At 31.0% G+C, this 22,242-nt stretch overlaps 1 protein-coding gene and 1 long non-coding RNA gene across 3 annotated transcripts in view; one reads left to right on the plus strand and one right to left on the minus strand.

The window, feature by feature from the left end:
* The first annotated feature begins 2,185 nt into the window (after positions 1 to 2,185).
* LOC142230086 (uncharacterized) overlaps positions 2,186 to 22,242 on the plus strand; it is a 237,170-nt gene continuing 217,113 nt past the window's right edge. Inside the window, exon 1 of one of the 2 annotated variants that reach the window (XR_012720574.1) lies at positions 2,186 to 2,450. This is a non-coding gene — a long non-coding RNA (uncharacterized LOC142230086). Of the gene's footprint in view, positions 2,451 to 14,469; positions 14,712 to 22,242 lie in introns of those variants that run through there. The other variant, XR_012720573.1, reaches the window with a different exon arrangement.
* On the minus strand, positions 2,895 to 15,058 carry LOC142230084 (ficolin-2-like). Its single transcript, XM_075300717.1, has 7 exons — positions 14,941 to 15,058; positions 8,415 to 8,530; positions 7,995 to 8,093; positions 3,844 to 3,918; positions 3,746 to 3,766; positions 3,212 to 3,667; positions 2,895 to 3,154 (listed from the first exon to the last, which is right to left on the minus strand). The coding sequence occupies exons 1-7, from the start codon at positions 15,013 to 15,015 to the stop codon at positions 3,004 to 3,006; spliced, it is 993 nt and encodes a 330-aa protein (XP_075156832.1). The 5' UTR covers positions 15,016 to 15,058; the 3' UTR covers positions 2,895 to 3,003.

A 22,242-nucleotide genomic window follows, 5' to 3' on the forward strand; every position in this document is an offset into this window, starting at 1 on the left:
AAAATTTAGACCAAATTTTCAACAGAAATAAAATGTTGACAAACTTTTCTATAGAAATAAAATTTTCACAACATTTTCTTTAGAAATAAAATTTTGACAAAATTTTCTACAAAAATAAAATTTTGACAAAATTTTCTATAGAAATAAAATTTTGACAAAATTTTCTATAGAAATAAAATTTTGACAAAATTTTCTATAGAAATAAAATTTTGACAAAATTTTCTATAAAAATAAAATTTTGACAAAATTTACTATGGAAATAAAATTTTTACAAAATTTTCTACAGAAATAAAATTTTGACAAAATTTTCTATAGAAATAAACTTTTGACAAACTTTTCAAAAAAACAAAAAATAATAATAATAAAATTTTGACATAATTTTCTTAGGACTAAAATTTTGACAAAATTTTCTATGAAATAAAACTTTGGAAAAATTTTATACCGAAATAAAATTTTGACAAAATTTTCTATAGAAATAAAATTTTGAATAAATTTTCTATAAAAATAAAATTTTGACAAAATTTTCTATAGAGATAAAATTTTGACAAAATTTTCTATAGAGATAAAATTTTGACCAAATTTTCAACAGAAATAAAATTTTGACAAAATTTTCTATAGAAATAAAATTTTGACAAATTTTGACAAAATTTTCTATAGAAATAAAATTTTGACAAATTTTGACATAATTTTCTATAGAAATAAAATTTTGACAAAATTTTCTATAGAATTAAAATTTTGACAAAATTTTTTATAAAAATAAAATTTTAACAAAATTTTCTATAGAAATAGAATTCTGACAAAATCTTCTAAAAAAATAAAATTTTGACAAAATTTTTATAGAAATAATATTTTGACAAAATTTTCTATAGAAATAAAATTTTGTCCAAATTTTCAACACAAATAAAATTTTGACAAAGTTTTCTATAAAAATAAAATTTTGACAAAATTTTCTATAAAAATAAAATTTTGACAAAATTTTCTTTAGAAATAGAATTGTGACAAAATTTTCTATTGAAATGGAATTTTGACAAAATTTCCATAAAAATAAAATTTTAATAAAATTTTCTATAAAAATAAAATTTGTACAATATTTTCTATAGAAATACAATTTTTACAAAATTTTCAACAGAAATAAAATTTTGACAAAATTTTCTGTAAAAATAAAATTTTGACAAAATTTTCTATAAAATAAAATTTTGACAAAATTTTCTATAGAAGTAGAATTTTGGCAAAATTTTCTATAGAAATAGAATTTTGACAAAATTTGCTATAGAAATAAAATTTTGACAAAATTTTTATATAAAAAAAAAATTTGACAAAATTTTCTATAAAAATAAAATGTTTACAATATTGTCTATGGAAATAAAATTTTGACAAAAATTTCTATAGAAATAAAATTTTGACAAATTTTTGCTATATAAATAAATAATAAAGATTTTCTCCAAATGTTGGTAGATTATTTTTGTCTCCAGTTTCCACCTGACTGTAATGGTTCACATTATTTTAGTACGCGATCGATAACTTCTTATCTAGAAAGTGTTCGTGTGCGAGCGTAATATAGAAACACATGATTTTTTTGACTAAAACATTCTTGAAATTAAAGAAAATCGTGTTATTGACTATGGCTTTTACAAAATCGAGATTCTCTTCCCGCATGAACTTGTCTGTAAAAGACTATTAGCAAATAAGTTTGTTAAAGGCTTTATCAAAATATTAAAATATTTTGTCAAAACTATTGTACCATAAATCTATCGACACAAAAATGTCTACACAAAAGGTAAAAGGATGAAAAAGTATTGAAAAAAGTACTATAGTACTGCATTTTCCATCCGTGCCTAATACCTCCTCGTTGCATTCTCTTATGACTGATTTAAGAGTGATTACACTCAAATCAGGAACACGTTGGTTATCATTATCCATTTTTAAAAGTTTCAGACTATTTACGCCTTCCTGAACACAAGCTAAATTGTTTGCCCTTCTCTTTTTCCAACTTGTCGTGTTGCAAACTATTCTAGTTTAAACAATATCTTGAATACAATAACGGCCACTCTAATGAAATTATCTATCCTATTGGGTCTTATATCGTTATTGTGAATTATTACTTTAATTTTATGTGTAACCTCGGCCAATGTTCATTGACTTAGGTCAGTTGTTGTTTGTTGTGGTGGATATTTATATATCAAAATGCTCGCCGGTTAATAGAAAAGTGTAATTACTTCTTGTGAATTTTGTGCAAATGTTAAAAAATTGGTTTAAGTTTTTCCACATTTATTGCTGTTTGTTGTGTTCCCATCTGCAATCTTCATCATTTGGATTGTTTGATACCTGCTTCAACACCAACAGACATCTCTGGCCAAATTACTGGGCAGCTCATACGGAGCCCTTTAGTAGACTTTGGAAACTTTTGTCTTTTCAAAATTTGGAAAAATCGGTTTTTCGACTAGTTTAAGGTTTGTATTGCGACCGCAAAGAATAATTGATGATGGATCCCATGGGACCTAATTTAAAAAAGTTTCGACAGACTATAATTCTGATATATAATATGTTTAACAAAAATATTCTATTACAAATACACAAAAATTTTTTAAATAAGACCTAAATTGCAATTAGTGATCTAGCAGATATCGACTATAAAAATTCTTTGTATATTAAAGAAGTTACGAAAATATACCAAGGCCACGAAGCCAAATCACAAATTATTTCAGAGAATATCCTTGAAACTTTTTGCGTCACTTTTTGAAAATTTCCAACAGTAACGCTGAGTAGCTCAGTTGTGACACAAAAATGTCACCGCTTGAAGAAAATGGCGATTGTTCATTTTTTATATGGAGCATAAACAATTTTCGTGCGGAAATATGACCTCATTACTAGGCTCAAAGCAAAAACAAAAATGGTCTGTTTAGCTGAATGGTTGTATTTTGGGTATTTTATTAACACACAATTCTATCACCAACAATAGATTTCGAACAACCATGATAGTCTCCATTGTGAAACTCCGTCAATTTATAATTCGGGTTCCTCAAGTTTCTTCCAGAAGGTTTTTGGTCGTATCTTCATGACAGCATACTGGAAAGAATAATCTTTCTTCCATTTATCCCAGCTAACTCCAGCTTGCTCTGCTGCAGCTTCCAAACGATAGGGTCCATTCAAATGGCTAAAATTGATTACAAAAAAATTAAATCTAGCATTTTTTTATTATCACTGCGAATACCTAGCATAACATGATTTAAACCACCAAGCTCCACGGAAATAGGTGGCACAATTACGTGTTGAAATATCATTATCCTGATCGTATGTTGAAAATGGCATACCCAAATGATATTCCATGGAATCACCTGCATCACCATTATAATTACCAATAGAGGTAATGGCATACTTCTCATTTTCTCCAGCAATTTTAAAGAGATCGTAATGGGCATGAACCATTTCACCAGTCCATTCTCTTAGTACCACTAAAAGTTCTTGGGGACTTTCGGAGGTAAGTTCATGCAATTTATCCAAACCAATGAAGAATTCACCATTCGGTGGGTTACCAAAACCCTTTTTGTAATCATTCCAATCACGATAGAAATCCACTGAGCCATCCAAACGCTGGAGTATAGTGGTCCAGGATTGACTTTGAGTTTGATTGTTAATGGCCAATATCAAATCCTCTTGATTATTTTGTCTGCAATAAATGGAGCCGTGATAGGGAGTGGAGTTGTTAAATTTCTAGAATGCTGGTTTTTTTTATTGGAATACAAACCTGTCTGTGAGATCATCAAATCTAAAATTATGGAAAACAAGAAAGAGAAGAGATTTTATTTTGGCTTCTAAATATAGAAGTATTTGAGATAAGGTTACCTTTTGGTAGATTCCATATGGTACTCATCAAGCTTCTGGACAATATCCGAGAGTTTATTTTCATGTTCTGCTTGCCTGAAATTAGAGAACAGTGTGTCGAAATTATTGAAACCTATGTCCATAGGAAAATTATCGCTGGCATGAGAAGATGAAGAGGTTCAGAGGTACCCAACTTATTGGTCAATAAGAATGTCAATGAGGTTAGCGCAAGACTTACCACGAGAAGGAAGAGATTACACAGAGACACACAGAGAAAGAATATGATCACCTCAAACATGTTTTAAGAGCAAAATGTTATTTTTGGGTGGTGACCATGTAACATGGTTTTCGCAACCATGTTATTTTCTCGGAAATCATGTATCTGATTTCGGCAAGCAGCTTATATTTGACGAGAAAATAACATTTTAGTGACAAACATGTTACCTGGTCACCATACAAAAATAACATCTTGCTCTTGAAACATGTTTGAGGTGATCATATTCCTTCTCTGCGTGTAGAGACACATCGACGAAAGTTGAAAAGAAAGAATCTGATGATGGTTAGGTTAGGTTAGGTGGCAGCCCGATGTATCCGGCTCACTTAGACAATTGTGATACCACATTGGTGAACTTCTATCTTATCACTGAGTGCTGCCAGATTCCATGTTAAGCTCAATGACAAGGGACCTCCTTTTTATAGCCGAGTCCGAACGGCGTTCCACATTGCAGTGAAACCACTTAGAGAAGCTTTGAAACCCTCAGAAATGTCACCAGCATTACTGATGTGGGATAATCCACCGCTGAAAAACTTTTTGGTGTTCGGTCGAAGCAGGACTCGAACCCACGACCTTGTGTATGCAAGGCACCATTGCACCACGGTGCCTCCCTGAGATGATCGAGAAGCAAGTTACCCAGTTAACAGCCAAGATAGCGCATTTGGCCAAATACCCAAAAATCAGCAAACGTACATCGAGGATTTGGACTATGTAATGTCTAATGAAGATGGGCCAATAGCCCAGACAACAAGCAGTGACTTCAATCGGGACCTCCTCATGTTGAGGATTGCGTCAGAGACTTGTGTGAAGTCCCTGCGGCAAATAGTGGATAAAATCCCTTATTATAGTAGAGGAGACAATCTGAAACTGGTGAGCAAAGGCGATATACCACAATTGACGAAAGCTTTGGTCTGTCATCCACAATCGAATTACTTGGGTTGTGGTATCTTAAAACTTCTTAACATCGTTTTCCAAATTTTGAGTTAGTCCATACGTGGTATATATTAGACAAAAAAGTTATGTATACTAGGTATATACTAGTACAATGTACCAAATTTCAACTGACTCGGATGAAATTTGCTCCTCCAAGAGGCTCCAAAACCAAATCTCGGGATCGGTTTATATGGGGGCTATATATGATTATGGACTGATATGGACCATTTTTGGCATGGTTGTTAAATATCATATACTACCACCACATACCAAATTTCAACCAGATCGGATGAATATTGCTTCTCCAAAAGGCACCAGAGGTCAAATCTGGGGATCGGTTTATATGGGGGCTATATATAATTATGGACTGATATGAACCAATTCCTGCATGGTTGTTGGATACCATATACTAACATCACGTACCAAATTTCAGCCGAATCGTATGAATTTTGCTCTTCCAAGTGGCTCCGGAGGTCAAATCTAGGTATCGGTTTATATGTGGCCTACATATAATTATTGACCGATTTTGACCAATTTGTACATGGGTGTTTGAGGCCATATATTAACACCCCGTACTAAATTGCAACTGAATCAGATATTTTTTGGTCTTCCAAGAGGCTCCGGAGGTCAAATCTGGTGATCGGTTTATATGGGGGCTATATATAATTATGGACCGATGTGGACCAATTTTTGCATGGTTGTTAGAGACCATATACTAACACCATGTACCAAATTTCAGCCGGATCGGATGAAATTTGCTTCTCCTAGAGGCTCCGAAAGTCAAATCGGGGGATCGGTTTATATGGGGGCTATATATAATTATGGACCGATGTGGACCAATTTTTGCATACTTTGGGGGTATATTAACTTTGTCATTCCGTTTGTAACACATCGAAATATTGCTCTAAGACCCCATAAAGTATATATATTCTGGGTAGTGGTGAAATTCTGAGTCGATCTAAGCATGTCCGTCCGTCCGTCCGTCCGTCTGTTGAAATCACGCTATCTTCCGAACGAAACAAGCTATCGACTTGAAACTTGGCACAAGTAGTTGTTATCGATGTAGGTCGGATGGTATTGAAAATGGGCCATATCGGTCCACTTTTACGTATAGCCCCCATATAAAGGGACCCTCAGATTTGGCTTGTGGAGCCTCTAACAGAAGCCTATTTCGTCCGATCTGGCTGAAATTTGGTACATGGTGTTGGTATATGGCCTCTAAGAACCATGCAGAAATTGGTCCACATCGGTCCATAATTATATAAAGCCCCCATATAAAAAGATCCCCAGATTTGGCTTGTGGAGCCTCTAAGAGAAGCATATTTCATCCGATCTGGCTGAAATTTGGTACATGGTGTTGGTATATGGTCTCTAACAATCATGCAAAAATTGGTTCACATCGGTCCATAATTATATATAGCCCCCTTATAAACCGATCCTCAGATTTGGCTTGCGGATCCTCAAAGAGAAGAAAATTTAATCCGATCCGGCTGAAATTTGGTACATGATGTTGGTATATGGTCTCTAACAATCATGCAAAAATTGGTCCACATCGGTCCATAATTATATATAGCGCCCATATAAACCGATCCCCAGATTTGGGTTGCGGAGCCTCAAAGAGAAGCAAATTTCATCCGATCCGCCTGAAATTTGGTACATGATATTGGTATATGGTCTCTAACAACCATGCAAAAATTGGTCCATATCGGTTCATAATTATATATAGCCCCCATATAAACCGATCCCCAGATTTGGCTTGCGAAGTCTCCAAGAGAAGCAAATTTCATCCAATCCGGTTGTAATTTGGAACATGGTGTTAGTATATGATCTTTAACAAGCGTACCAGAATTGGTCCATATCGGTCCATAATTATATATAGCCCCCATATAAAACGTTCTCCAGATTTGACCTCCGGAGCCTCTTGGAGGAGCAAAATTCATCCGATCCGGTTCAAATTAGGAACGTGGTGTTAGTATATGGTCGCTAACAACCATACCAAAATTGGTCCAATCACTCAAAAATTGGTCCATATCTGTTCATAATCATGGTAGCCACTAGAACCAAAAATAATCTACCAAAATTTTATTTCTATAGAAAATTTTGTCAAAATTTAATTTCTAGAGAAAATTTTGTTAAAATTTTATTTGGTTCATAATAAAATTTTCATCATTGTCAAAATTTTATTTCTATAGAAAATTTTGTTCAAATTTTATTCGGTTCATAATCATGGTTGCCACTCGAGCCAAAAATAATCTACCAAGATTTTATTTCTATAGAAAATTTTGTCAAAAGCTTATTTCTATAGAAAATTTTGTTAAAATTTTATTTCTGTAGAAATTTTTGTCAAAATTTTCTTTCTATAGAAAATTTTGTCAAAATTTTTATTTCTATAGAAAATTTTGTGAAAATTTTATTTCTATAGAAAATTTTGTCAAAATTCTATGTCTACTTTGTCAAACTGAATTATATACGTATTGTATCGATCTTTTTTGATTTAATATATACCACGTATGGACTTACATACAATTTATAAGATGGTGTTAGGAGGTTTTAAGATACCTTGCCATCGGCAAGCGTTACCGCAACTTAAGTAATTCGATTGTGGATGGCAGTGTTTAGAAGAAGTTTCTACGCAATCCATGATGGAGGGTACATAAGCTTCGGCCTGGCCGAACTTACGGCCGTATATACTTGTTCTTACTTAAAAAGTACGCATGGGCATTAAAAATCTTTGGATACAAACTTTGGTTTTACAGTGTGTTGCCCGATTCTATCTTAAGCTTATTGACAAGATTCCTTTAAACACTCCGAAATATCACCAGCATTACTGAGAGAAGAACAGAGAGGAGAGGAGAAAAGAAAAAGATTTTTGTTGTTCAGCTAAATTGGGAACCGTTCAGAACCCTCTAGCTATGCCAATGATGGGTCCATTCTTCCTTTATTAGACCATTATTTATTGACTTACTTTTTCCGTAGTTCTGCAAAGCTATCATCCATATACTTTTTGACATCCGCATTCATAGTTTCCCATAAAGTTCTTGTACGCTGCTCTTGCTCAAGTTGCCTAATAGTGAGTTAAAAAGAGACTGTTAAATATATATATTTTGAATTTATAATTTCCCATACCATGTTGCACAGAAAAAATATCATCAACAATTTCCAAATGAAATTAAAAAAAAAACTTTCAATTATAAATTTAATTGATTCAGCTATTTTTTAGTTAAAACAAAAAAAAAACACATAATTTTATCAATTAATTGTTTAACTGAAGTTCGTGATTGATGCTATCATTTCTGTGATTAAAGAAATTTCTATTAAAAAGTAATTGGACCAATTGAATTCGTGTTTGAAGGCAAACAATATTTTTTTCTTTGTATATACAAACCTTTCTTGTAAATTTGCAATATTTTCACCCAGGACGCCAGTGACATTCAGAATGATATTTAATTTGGTGTACAAAACTTTCCATAAAACATCACTATTATCTTCGACAATGGGATCCTGGAAATAAAAAAAAAACTCCAATATAATAACTTATAGCCATTTTTTCGTTTACTTCTTGATCGGTTTATATAGGATAGTTTAGGTATAGAGGCAGATCGATATTTAAGGCTCACTTAAGGCTCACTATTCAGTCTAAGAGAGAGAGAGAGAGTGGTGAACTTCTCTCTTATCACTGAGTGCTGCCCTATTCTATGTTAAGCTCAATGACAAGGGACCTCCGTTCTATACCCGAGTCCGAACGGCGTTTCACATTGCAGTGAAACCACTTAGAGAAGTTTTGAAACACTCAGAAATGTTACCAGCATTACTGAGGTGGAAAACTTTTTGGTGTTTGGTCGAAACTGGGTTTAAACCCACGGCGGGCTGCTAACTATTGCACCACGGTGGCTCCCTTCTATAAAAAAAAATTTTGACAAAATTTTCTATAGAAATAAAATTTTGACAAAATTTTCTATATAACATTTTGAAAAAATTTTTCTATAGAAATAAAATTTTGACAAAAATTTTCTATAGAAATAAAATTTGACAAAATTTTTTATAGAAATAAAATTTTAACAAAATTTTCGATAGAAATAAAATGTTGACAAATTTTTCTATAGAAATAAAATTTTGACAAAAATTTTCTATAGAAATACAACTTTGACAAAATTTTCTATATATGTAAATAACATTTTGACAAAATTTTCTATAGAAATAAAATTTTGACAAGATTTTTTATAGAAATAAAATTTTAACAAAATTCTCGATAGAAATAAAATGTTGAAAAATTTTTCTATAGAAATAAAAGTTTGATAAAAATTTTCTATAGAAATAAAATTTTGACAAAATTTTCAACAGAAATAAAATTTTGACAAAATTTTCAACAGAAATAAAATTTTGACAAAATTGTCTTTAGAAATAAAATTTTGACAAAATTTTCTATAGAAATAAAATTTTGACAAAGTTTTCTATAGAAATAGACTTTTGACAAAGTTTTCTGTAGAAATAAAATTTTGACAAAATTTCCTATAGAAATAAAATTTTGACAAAATTTTCTATAGAAATAAAATTTTGACAAAATTTTCTATAGAAATAAAATTTTGACAAAATTTTCTGTAGAAAAAAATTTTCGGCAAAATTTTCATTAGAAATAAAATTTTGACAAAATTTTCTAGAGCAATAAAATTTTGACAAAATTTTCTAGAGCAATAAAATTTTTACAAAATTTTCTAGAGCAATAAAATTTTTACAAAATTTTCTAGAGAAATAAAATTTTGTCAAAATTTTCTAGAGAAATAAAATTTTTACAAAATTTTCTAGAGTAATAACATTTTGTCAAAATTTTCTAGAGAAATAAAATTTTGACAAAATTTTCTATAGAAATACAATTTTGACAAAGTTTTCTATAGAAATACAATTTTGACAAAATTTTCTAGAGAAATAAAATTTTATTAGAAATTTTGATTTTATTCGATCTTTCTTTTTTCCAATATAAAATAATTAATCAAGCTTGAGATCGTTTTTTGTATGTATTGGTTTCTTTATTTTTCAATATTTCGCAATTACATTGAATTGCTTCATCAGGAGTCGATCTATAATAAAAGTGGTTTGATAATTTTTAATCATGACATGTAAAATTCTTTCTCAAAATTGTTTTTAAAATCGCAAATAATTTTAGTGGTAATAACAGCTATTGGTTTTAGTTTACAAATTTTTTATAAATAATTAAAGATTTTAATAATTGTAATTAACAAGTATCAGGAGACCAGGAAAAACAAAAGGAATTACATTATACACTTACGTATGCAAAACATTTAAGTGTAACACAACAACAACACATAAAGCTTAAAACTAGAGTAGTATCACTACGTTCGTCTATTACTTTTATTGCACTGATTTCCCTCTTGCTTTCTCTGATGCTGAGTACTTGCATATCTAGTTGTCTTGTCTATGATGTGTCTGTATATGTGAGCAATGTTATCTGTATCTGATTTGTAGTTCATTCTCTTCTCTGTGGGTACATTGTTAATGTACAACATTTCTAATGTTAATCTTTTGCTGTTGCTACTCTCTCTCTCCAATACTCTCACATCGTCAAAGTTCGGGTGATGTTTCGTTGTCGCACAGTGTGTTGCAAGCGCGGTTTTTTGGAGTTTGTTGTTATTGCGGAGTTTTATGTCTGATTTGTGTCCCCACAGTCTTGTTTTTAATTTATTTTTCGTAGTTCCAATATACATTTTGTCACATGGTTCTTTGTTATCTCCATTACATGTTATTTGATAGATAACATTAGATGTTTCCATAATAGGCGTCTTGTCTTTAGTTTTTGTGAAAATGTTTTTTAGTGTATTGTAATTTTTATGGGCAATATTGACTTTATTTTTGTCTACTATGTTAGAGTTTGTTATCCTTTCCGAAATTCCTTTTACATAGGATAAGGATCTGTAAATTTTGGGTTCTTTCTCTATATTTTCTTTGTCCAAGTAGGGTTTGTAAGATGAAATTAGTTCTTTTATTAGTTTTGGTGGAAAATTATTTTCTTGAAGTATATTTTGCAGCTTTTTTCTGTTGTTTTTATGGAATTTATTATCGCTTATTGTCAGTACTCTGTTTACTAAGTTTTTGGCCGTATTTATTAGCATGGACCTTGGGTGATTGGAAAAGAAGTTCATTATTCTTCCTGATGCTGTATCTTTCTGATACCAGTCTGTAATAAGTTTTCCATTTTCATTTATTAGTAGTATGTCCAAGTAAGGCAGTTTATTATCCGTTTCTATTTCCATCGTAAAACTTATGCTTTTATGAAATTCATTAAGGCATTTTAATGTGTTATCTATTTCGTCCTCTTTTAATATCGCAAATAGGTCGTCAACGTACTTAGTCATAATTTTGGGTTTTTCTTTTAACTTGTCCATAGATGTGTCTAACAATTTTTCCATTAAAATGTCTGCTATGACCGGAGATGCTGGTGATCCCATGGGTAAGCCTTTTTTCTGCCTGTATATTTTTCCGTCGTATTTAAAATATCGATTGTCCACTATACAGAAACGTAGTATTTTCATAAACAGATGCTTTGTCATATTCGTGTGCACAGTTATTTCATTCCACCTTTCTTCTATTATTTGGAGTGCTGCGTCAACTGGTACACTTGGGAAAAGCGATACTACGTCAAACGAAATTAATTTCTCATCCTTTTGGATCGTCAAGTGTTTTATCCTATCTCTAAATTGCACTGAATCCCGAACATTATATCTAGATTTAACTGTCAAGCATTTCAGAATATCTGCCACATATTTACACATCTCCGAGGACGGAGATTTAACCGAAGAGCATATTGGTCTCAATGGGTATCCTTCTTTATGGATTTTTGGTAGTCCGTACAGCCTTGGTGCTATCACATTATCTGCCTTAAGGTTCTTCTTTTCCGCTTCCGATATGATATTATTCTTGAAAAGTTCTTCAACTAACTCATTATTTCTCTTTTGTAGGGCTTGTGTGGGGTCTTTATTTACTCTTTGATATGTCATCATATCTCCTACAATTTTTAACATCCTCTCTTTATATTCTTCCTTCTCCATGGCCACTGTAACGTTTCCTTTGTCTGCGTTTAGTATGTAAATATTCTTGTTGGCATTTAAAAATTTTTTAGTTCGTTCCACTGTGTTTATAATATATTTTTCTCTTCCACTATGGGACATTTTGTTAATGTGATTCTCTACCGATGTTGCGAATTTTGTCCTAGCCTTTTCTTGCTCTTCCTTGTCATTGTTCATCTGGATTAAATTTTCTCCATCAGCGATATATTTGAACAAAGGGAATTTTGTTCTTTGAGTTGGGAGACCGTGCTTTTGTCCTAGAGATAGAAGCCATTTTATATCGTATGGAAATTCCGTTTTGGTTTTGTTGACAAACCATTTTTCATTAACCCGTATGTTTAGTTCAGTTCGTTGTTTTTCTAAAAGTTTATTGAATTTTCCTTTTTGTATTTCATTTGTTCTTTCTTTAATTTTCCTGATATATGTGTTTTGATAGGAAACAAGTGTTTCGTTTTCGTCTTGTGAGAGGTGATCATTAAGCCATTTTTTTATCTTTTCCTCTTCTTCTTTGTAACTTTTCTGGAGATTATGTCTGTGCTTAATTAAAATATTCAGAATTTTTATTTGAAAATGCTCAATGTATTGCAAGAGTGTGGGCTGTAAGTCAATTTTAGATTTTTCTTTATTTTCCAAAATATTGTAGATGTTTTTCATCGAATTTTTTATGAATTCAGGTATAATTCCATGATTACGACATCTGATTAGAAATGTTATTGAAGAGTGAATCTTTTCGGTTTTCACTTTCAAATTTTTGTGTCTGTTTATATTGCGTCTTAGAGATTTGTCATTATTCTTTATTTTATTATAGATCATTGTTTTATTCTCGGCGTGCTTTCCGTGTTTAATTAGAAATTTTGATTTTATTCGATCTTTCTTTTTTCCAATATAAAATAATTAATATTGAAATATTGAAAAATAAAGAAACCAATACATACAAAAAACGATCTCAAGCTTGATTAATTATTTTATATTGAAATAAAATTTTTACAAAAATTTTCTATAGAAATAAAATTTTGACAAGATTTTCTATAGAAATAAAATATTGAAAAAATTTTCGATAGAAATAAAATTTTGACAAAGTTTTCTGTAGAAATAAAATTTTGACAACATTTTTTTTAGAAATAACATTTTGGCAAAATTTTCTATAGAAATGAAATTTTGATAAAATTTTCTATAGAAATGAAATTTTGATAAAATTTTCTATAGAAATAAAATTTTGACAAAGTTTTCTATAGAAATAAAATTTTGACAAAATTTTCTATAGAAATAAAATTTTGACAACAATTTTCTATAAAAATAAAATTTTGACAAAAATTTTCTATAAAAATAAAATTTTGACAAAATTTTCTATAAAAATAAAATTTTGACAAAAATTTGTATACGAATAAAATATTGACAAAATTTTTATAGAAATAACATTTTGACGAAATTTTCTATAGAAATAAAATTTTGACGAAATTTTATATAGAAAACAAAATTTTGACAAAATTTTCTATAGAAACAAAATTTTGACAAAATTTTCTATAGAAATAAAATTTTGACAAACTTTTTCTATAAAAATAAAATTTTGACAAGGGTTTCTTTAGAAATACAATTTTGACAAAATTTTCTGTAGAAATAAAATTTTGACAAAATTTTCTATAGAAATAAAATTTTTACAAAATTTTCTATAGAAATAAAATTTTGACAAAATTTTCCATAGAAATAAAATATTGACAAAATTTTCTATAGAAAAAAATTGTGTCAAAATTTTCTAGAGATTTTTTGACAAGATTTTCTATAGAAATAAGTCCAGAAATATTTGTGCCCCCGATTTAACTTCTTGGGTTTCTAGACACTGCAGGTTTTTTCCGATTTGTCTGAATTTCAAAATTGATAGATTACGATCACAAATACACCCAGAAAAGGAATATGATCGCCTCAAACCTGCTTCAAAGGCAAAATTTTAATTTTTGACAGTGAACATGTATCATGTTTGTCTCAACCATGTTATGTTCTCGAAATTATGTACCTGATTTCGGCAACCAGGTATATGATTGCCGCGAAAACAATATTTTTACGACAAAAATGTTCCATGTTCACCATCCAGAAATAACATTTTGCTCTTGAAATACATTTGGGTTGATCATATTCTTTCTTTGCGTGCAGATGTGCCTAATGTGGTATCGGTTAATGTTTTGGTATAGTCCTCTTATCTCCAAATTTGGTTTCTTGGGCGTCTATATGCCGCAATTTTATTCGTTTTCTATGAAATACGAAATCTAGAGGTCCATAATTTACATAATACTAAAGGAAAAATTTATCGATTTTATTTTTCGAAATTTTTCTAATTTAAATTTCAGATCATATTTAGAAGTCACATCAAAGACGATTTTTCATCGCATTTTCTTGTGCCCTTAGATGAGAAGTTTAAGATTTCTTTAAAACTCAAGGAAACATGATTCCTATAAATCCCAAATCTGATTTATATTTATCTACGGGGGGCATACTAATTGAACCGATCTGCTTGGGGGAGTATCTGTCATCAAACCGCCTGAAATTCTATATATTCTAGTACTACGCTGCGATGGAAGAGTTTTGAAAGGAAACTATTATTCATGGTGGTGGGTATATAATAACTTGCTTTAATTAAAATCGTAATTTAAAAATTAATTAAAAAATAATGACAAAAGTCAATTAAAATTTTAATTGACTTGATTGATTGATATTACAACTTCAATGATCAAAGTGGTTTCAATTAAAATGTAATATTTTCTGGGCTTATATAAATTTACAACAATTAAGTTTATGAAATGTCATCAACATAGTAAAAAGATTAAATATTTCACTTACATTAATATTTGAATTATCGAGTGATGCCGTACGCCCTGCAGCATATAGAATTAGAAGAAGGGTGAGAATTTTCATTTTATTTCATTGAATGTTTCACCAAAAGAAAATAAAGCCGTACTAACAAATAATATAGAAAGTTAACGTTATTTATATGTGAACAATAATCGCAGAATAAAAAATATTAAAAATTTCAATTGTATTATCAATGGCAATGGCAAACGCCATTGGAAATCTGATAATGCAAGGTCTTCAAACATGGGCAAATGGCGCGTGGATTATTCACATGCAGGACCAACGAACTCTTCCACAATCAACCAAGCGAATTGTTAGTCATTCTAGAAAGAACTATCAGTATTTATAGCTAAATTATATATATCATTAATTCACCAAACGTGCATTTTCAAAATTAATAAAATCACTAAGTTATTTTTGTTTATGATTATTTAAAACAGAAAGAGAGCGAGAAACTCTTAATCTGGCTCTAACTTTTGCCAATTTCTTATGATTATTTCAAGTGGGCCAAATTGATAATCTGTATTGAATTTATGATCATCCTGAGTGGCAAAATTAATTGTTGAATTTTGATTGTATTCTTATCGAGAGACGCGTAAGCAGGCTACTTGAGAAAATAAATCATACGATCTAAAAATATAATTTTCTTAATTTCAAAATGATTTTTTCACACCAACCTACTTATATTTAATGAGCTTTTAAACCGATTAGCTTAGGTATATCTATTAAAAGTTTTCCTCTTAATGACTACAATTACAGTTTATAATAAAGTCAAAACCAAACCAAAAATTTAATTTTATTTCAATAGAAAATTTTGTGAAAATTTTATTTCAATAGGAAATTTTGTCAAAATTTTATATCTATAGGAAATTTTGTCAAAATTGTATTACTATAGAAAATTTTATTAATTTTTTTTCTTTAGAAAATTTTGTCAAAATTTTATTTCTTTAGAAAATTTTGTCAAAATTTTATTTCTATAGAAAATTTTGTTAAAATTTTTTTGTTTAGAAAATTTTGTGAAAAATTTATTTCTTTAGAAAATTTTGTCAAAATTTTATTTCAAGAGAAAATTTTGTCAAAATTTTATTTTAATAGAACATTTTGTGAAAACTTTATTTTAATAGAAATGTGAAAATTTTATTTCAATATAAAACTTTGTGAAAATTTCATTTCTATAGAAAAATTTGTCAACATTTTATTTAAATAGAAAATTTTGTGAAAATTTTATTTCAATAGAAAACTTTGTGAAAATTTTATTTCTATAGAATATTTTGTCAAAATTGTATTCCTATCGAAAATTTTGTCAAAATTTTATTTCAATAGAAAATGTTGTCAAAATTTTATTTCTATAGAAAATTTTGTTAAAATTTTATTTCAATAGAAAATTTTGCCAAAATTTTATTTCAATAGAAAATTTTGTCAAAATTTCATTTCGATAGAAAATTTTGTCAAAATTTTATTTCAATAGAAAATTTTGTCAAAATTTTGTTTCAATAGAAAACTTTGTGAAAATTTTTATTTCTATAGAAAATTTTGTCAAAATTGTATTCTATAGAAAATTTTGCGAAAATTTTATTTCAATAGAAAATTTTGTGAAAATTTCATTTTTATAGAAAATTTTGTCAAAATTTTATTTCTTTAGAAAATTTTGTGAAAATTTTACTTCTATAGAAAATTTTATCAAAATGTTATTTTTATAGAAAATTTTGTCGAAATCTAATTGCTATAAAAAATTTTGTTGACATGTTATTTCTATAGAAAAATTGGTCAAAATTTTATTTTTATAGATTTTTTTATACCCATCACCATAGAATGGTGACGAGGGTATAATAAGTTTGTCATTCCGTTTGTAACACATCGAAATATCGATTTTTGACTATATAAAGTATCAGGTTTTGATATTGTCCCCATATAAACCGACCTCCCGATTTGGGGTCTTGGGCTTATAGAAATCGTAGTTACATCTTGGGTTTATAGAATCCATAGTTTATATACAATTTGCCTGAAATTGGAAATCTAGAGGTATTTTCGGGCCACAAAGAGGTGTGGCGATCCCATAAGAACGATCTCCCGATTTAACTCCTTGGGTTTCTAGAAACCGTAGTTTTTATCCGATTTGCCTGAAATTGTAAATATTCTGGTATTTTAGGCTCACAAAAACGTGTATCGGATTAAGTTCACCTCATAGGTGAAATCTTTAAATTTATCTTCGGGCAGTGTCATCAACTCCTCAAGCCCTCCTGAAATTTCAAAGGAAATCCTAATATTTGGTTCATGGTGGTGGGTATTTAAGATTCGGCCCGGCCGAACTTACTCTTGTATATACTTGTTTAAATTTTATTTCTATAGAAAATTTGTAAGGTACCTTTTAGTTTGAGGGGAATATTCTGCAAAATCTACCAAAACATCAAGAATTCTACCAACTGCGTATCAGATGAAATTTGGGATCGCTTTATATGGGGGTTATACCTAAAAAGCGGTTCGATATGGCCCAGTCTGATCTTCATCAATAAAAACTACCTGTGCCAAGTTGCAAGTCGATAGCTTTTTTCGTTCTGAAGTTAATGTGATTTCAACAGACGGACGGATATATTTTGCAAGATCGACTCAGAATTCACGACGACCCAAAATATATACTTTATGTGGTTTGAGACCACTATTTTAATGTGCTACAAATGGAATGACAAAATTAGTAAAACCCCCCTCCATCCTAAACTGTAAAAAGGCATGTCCATTTCAAAAGATTTTGTGATTGTTTGATTTTATATACTAATGATTTTATGTATTGATTCCGAGCCAAAGAAGCGGAGAATTGAAGTAAAGATACTCAAACAAAATTTCGTTTATGTTTATTGATTTTTGGACAATAATGTTTGTTTTGCAGTGTATGGTCAAGGGTATATTTGAGATTTTGAGATTGTATTATCTTGTATGTATGTTTTTGTTAGGGCCTATTTTTGCTGGCAATCATCAAAAACCAATTAACTGGAGCGCTTTTCTGTCGAGATTTTTGACTTTTTTCCTTCACTGAAAAAATTATTGTCGTGAGACCTAAGAATTCATGTCCTTAAAATACGAATGCGAATTTTGCATATATCAGTTATTCAATACATTACAAATATAGCGAACAAATCAGCAATCAGCCAAAATTAATCGCATCACCGCCAAAGAATCAAAGTTATATATCAAAGTTTCTAATAAAAATGAATTGATTAAAAAAGCCAATACCATCACGTGGATTATGGTAAATAAAACAAACATCATTGGTTGTCATAATTCCGTGATAATATTTTGCGAACCTCTTTTTTCGAATGATTGCTAAAAATTCGATAATTGGAGTAAATTTATGATCCAAACAGACCATTGACATAGGAGTTTATATTGAGTGAGTGCCATCATGCATTTGAAAGGTTGACTATTTTTTTTTTCTGATATATCATGAGCTCAGACCAATAGGTTTGTATTACTAATTGTAGCCGATAAAATAAAATAAAATATAAATATAGAATTACGTATTACCTCACGTTCTGAAAGTTGGAAGTCCATTGAAAAGAATATGGCATAGTGTAGATCATCAGTGATATTTGAAAGAACTGCAATAAATATTCCCATAAAATAAAAAAATAAAAAATAATTTGATTTTTATTAGCTTATAGTTTTTTTACTATAAGTACACTAGATAGGGTCACGAAAAAAAGTTGATGCGGTCACCCCCAGTTTTGTAGCATATTCAAAGACAATTTCAGAACACCAAAACTTTTTTCCGTGCACCCTACGACCCCCCCAAATACAATTTATTGTGCTGTGTCGTCATTTGAAGTCCGATTGAAAAGAAACGCATATTGTTGTTCGTGGTTGATCAGGGGCTATATTTCGTGCATTGGTCATTTTTGACTCCGACGTAAATTTGATTTTTAATTTTTTTATTTCGCTTCGTATACCACTATTATGCCAATTTCTGATAACCATTATAAAGATCTTAACAAAATGTGAAACTTTTGCTTTTGAAGTATTTACTTATATTCATAAACAAAAAAGTTACAGAGATTTTAAAAAGTCAATAGGTCACAAAAATATGGACAGACTTAAAAAATCATGTAGCGAAAGTGATTGTTAGAATTTTAAAACAGTAGGCTCTCAAATTGTTCTAGCAAAAACACATGCACTTTGCATAACGTAGAAAATGCCGTAGTGCAAACAACGTGTATGTATACAAGGGTACCGTTAGAAATTTACGGATAAACAGGTTTTGTGCTCTAAATGCCTTATAAATTAATTTCGTAGATGTGAATAACGATGTGCATGTGGTTTCGATCGGACATCATGACAACACAACAAAAACTATTTGGTGGTGTGTAGGGTGACCTATTGACTTGTTAACTCTGTAACTTTTTTGTTTATGAATATAAGTAAGTACTTCAAAAGCAAAAGTTTCACATTTTGTTAAGATCTTTATAATGGTTATCAGAAATGGGCATCACATGGGTATACGAAGAGAAATAAAAAAAATTAAAAATCAAATTTGACGTCGGAGTCAAAAATGACTAACGCACGAAATATATCCCCTGATCAACCACGAACAACAATATGCGTTTCTTTTCGATCGGACTTCAAATGACGACACAGCACAATAAATTGTATTCCGGTCGTAGGAGGCACGGAAAAAAAGTTTTGGTGTTCTGAAATTGTCTTCGAATATGCTACAAAACTGGGGTGTGACCACATCGACTTTTTGTTCCTTTAGGCCGTGACCCTATCTAAAGTACACCCAAAAAATGTTCATTTGGATCCAAAGAGACCTTCGATAAGGATGTTGTTGGATGGGTTTTCTTTAAAATAAAGACATGATTTTGAACTCACTTTTATTTAATCTTTTTATACCCTCCATCATAGGATGGTGGGTATATTAACATTGTCATTCCGTTTGTAACACATCGAAATATTGCTCTAAGACCCCATAAAGTATATATATTCTGGGTCGTGGTGAAATTCTGAGTCGATCTGAGCATGTCCGTCCGTCCGTTCGTCCGTCTGTTGAAATCACGCTAACTTCCGAACGAAACAAGCTATCGACTTGAAACTTTGCACAAGTAGTTGCTATTGATGTAGGCCGGATGGTATTGCAAATGGGCCATATCGGTCCACTTTTACGTATAGCGCCCATATAAACGGACCCCCAAATTTGGCTTGCGAATCCTCTAAGAGAAGCAAATTTCATCCGATCCGGCTGAAATTTGGTACATGGTGTTAGTATATGGTCTCTAACAACCATACAAAAATTGGTTCACATAGGTCCATAATTATATATAGCCCCCATATAAACCGATCCCCCGATTTGGCTTTCGAGGCTTCTAAGAGAAGCAAATTTCATCCGATCCGGCTGAAATTTGGTACATGATGTTAGTATATAGTCTCTAACAACCATGCAAAAATTGGTCCACATCGGTCCATAATTATATATAGCCCCCATAAAAACCGATCCCCCGATTTGGCGTGCGAGGCCTCTAAGAGAAGCAAACTTCATCCGATCCGGCTGAAATTTGGTACATGGCGTTAGTATATGGTCTCTAACAACCATGCAAAAATTGGTCCACCTCGGTCCATAATTATATATAGCCCCATATAAACCGACCCCCAGATTTGGCTTGCGAAGCCTCTAAGAGAAAAAAATTTCATCCGATCCGGCTGAAATTTGGTACATGGTATTGGTATATGGTCTCTAACAACCGTGCAAAAATTGATCCACATCGGTCCATAATTATATATAGCGCCCATATAAACCGATCCCCAGATTTGGGTTGCGGAGCCTCAAAGAGAAGCAAATTTCATCCGATCCGCCTGAAATTTGGTACATGATATTGAGATATGGTTTCTAACAACCATGCAAAAATTGGTCCACATCGGTTCATAATTATATATAGCCCCATATAAACCGATAAACCGATTTGGCTTGCGAAGTCTCCAAGAGAAGCAAATTTCATCCAATCAGGTTGTAATTTGGAACATGGTGTTAGTATATGATCTTTAACAACCGTGCCAGAATTGGTCCATATCGGTCCATAATTATATATAGCCCCCATATAAAACATTCTCCAGATTTGACCTCTGGAGCCTCTTGGAGGAGCAAAATTCATCCGATCCGGTTCAAATTAGGAACGTGGTGTTAGTATATGGTCGCTAACAACCATACCAAAATTGGTCCAATCACACAAAAATTGGTCCATATCGGTTCATAATCATGGTTGCCACTAGAGCAAAAATAATCTACCAAAAATTTATTTCTATAGAAAATTTTGTCAAAATTTTATTTCTATAGAAAATTTTGTCAAAATTTTATTTCTAGAGAAAAATTTGTTAAAATTTTCTTCGGTTCATAATAAAATTTTCATCATTGTCAAAATTCTATTTCTATAGAAAATTTTGTCAAAATTTTATTTCTATAGAAAATTTTGTTCAAATTTTATTCGGTTCATAATCATGGTTGCCACTCGAGCCAAAAATAATCTACCAAGATTTTATTTCTATAGAAAATTTTGTCACCAAATTTCAGCCGATCCGGCTGAAATTTGGTACATGGTGTTAGTATATGGTCTCTAACAACCATGCAAAAATTGGTTCACATCGGTCCATAATTATATATAGCCCCCATATAAACCGATACCCAGATTTGGCTTGTGGAGCTTCTAAGAGAAGAAAATTTCATACGATCCGGCTGAAATTTGGTACATGGTGTAGTATATGGTCTCTAACAACCATGCAAAAATAGGTTCACATCGGTCCATAATTATATATAGCCCCCATATAAACCGATCCCCAGATTTGGCTTGCGGAGCCTCTAGGAGAAGCAAATTTCATCCGATCCGGCTGAAATTTGGTACATGGTGTTAGTATATGGTCTCTAATGCCCATGCAAAAATTGGTCCATATCGGTCCATAATTATATATAACCCCCATATAAACCGATCTACAGATTTGACCTCCGGAGCCTCTTGGAAGACCAAAATTCATCTGATTCAGTTGAAATTTGGTACGTGGTATTAATATATGGCCTCAAACACCCATGTCAAAATTGGTCGAAATCGGTCCATAATTATATATAGCCCCATATAAACCGATCCCCAGATTTGACCTCCGGAGCCCTTTGGAAGAGCTAAATTCATCCGATTCGGTTGAAATTTGGTACGTGATGTTAGTATATGGTATCCAACAACCATGCAGGAATTGGTTCATATCAGTCCATAATTATATATAGCCCCCATATAAACCGATCCCCAGACTTGACCTCTGGTG

Source organism: Haematobia irritans, chromosome 3 (assembly GCF_050003625.1).
Source record: "Haematobia irritans isolate KBUSLIRL chromosome 3, ASM5000362v1, whole genome shotgun sequence".
Classification (NCBI taxonomy): domain Eukaryota; kingdom Metazoa; phylum Arthropoda; class Insecta; order Diptera; family Muscidae; genus Haematobia; species Haematobia irritans.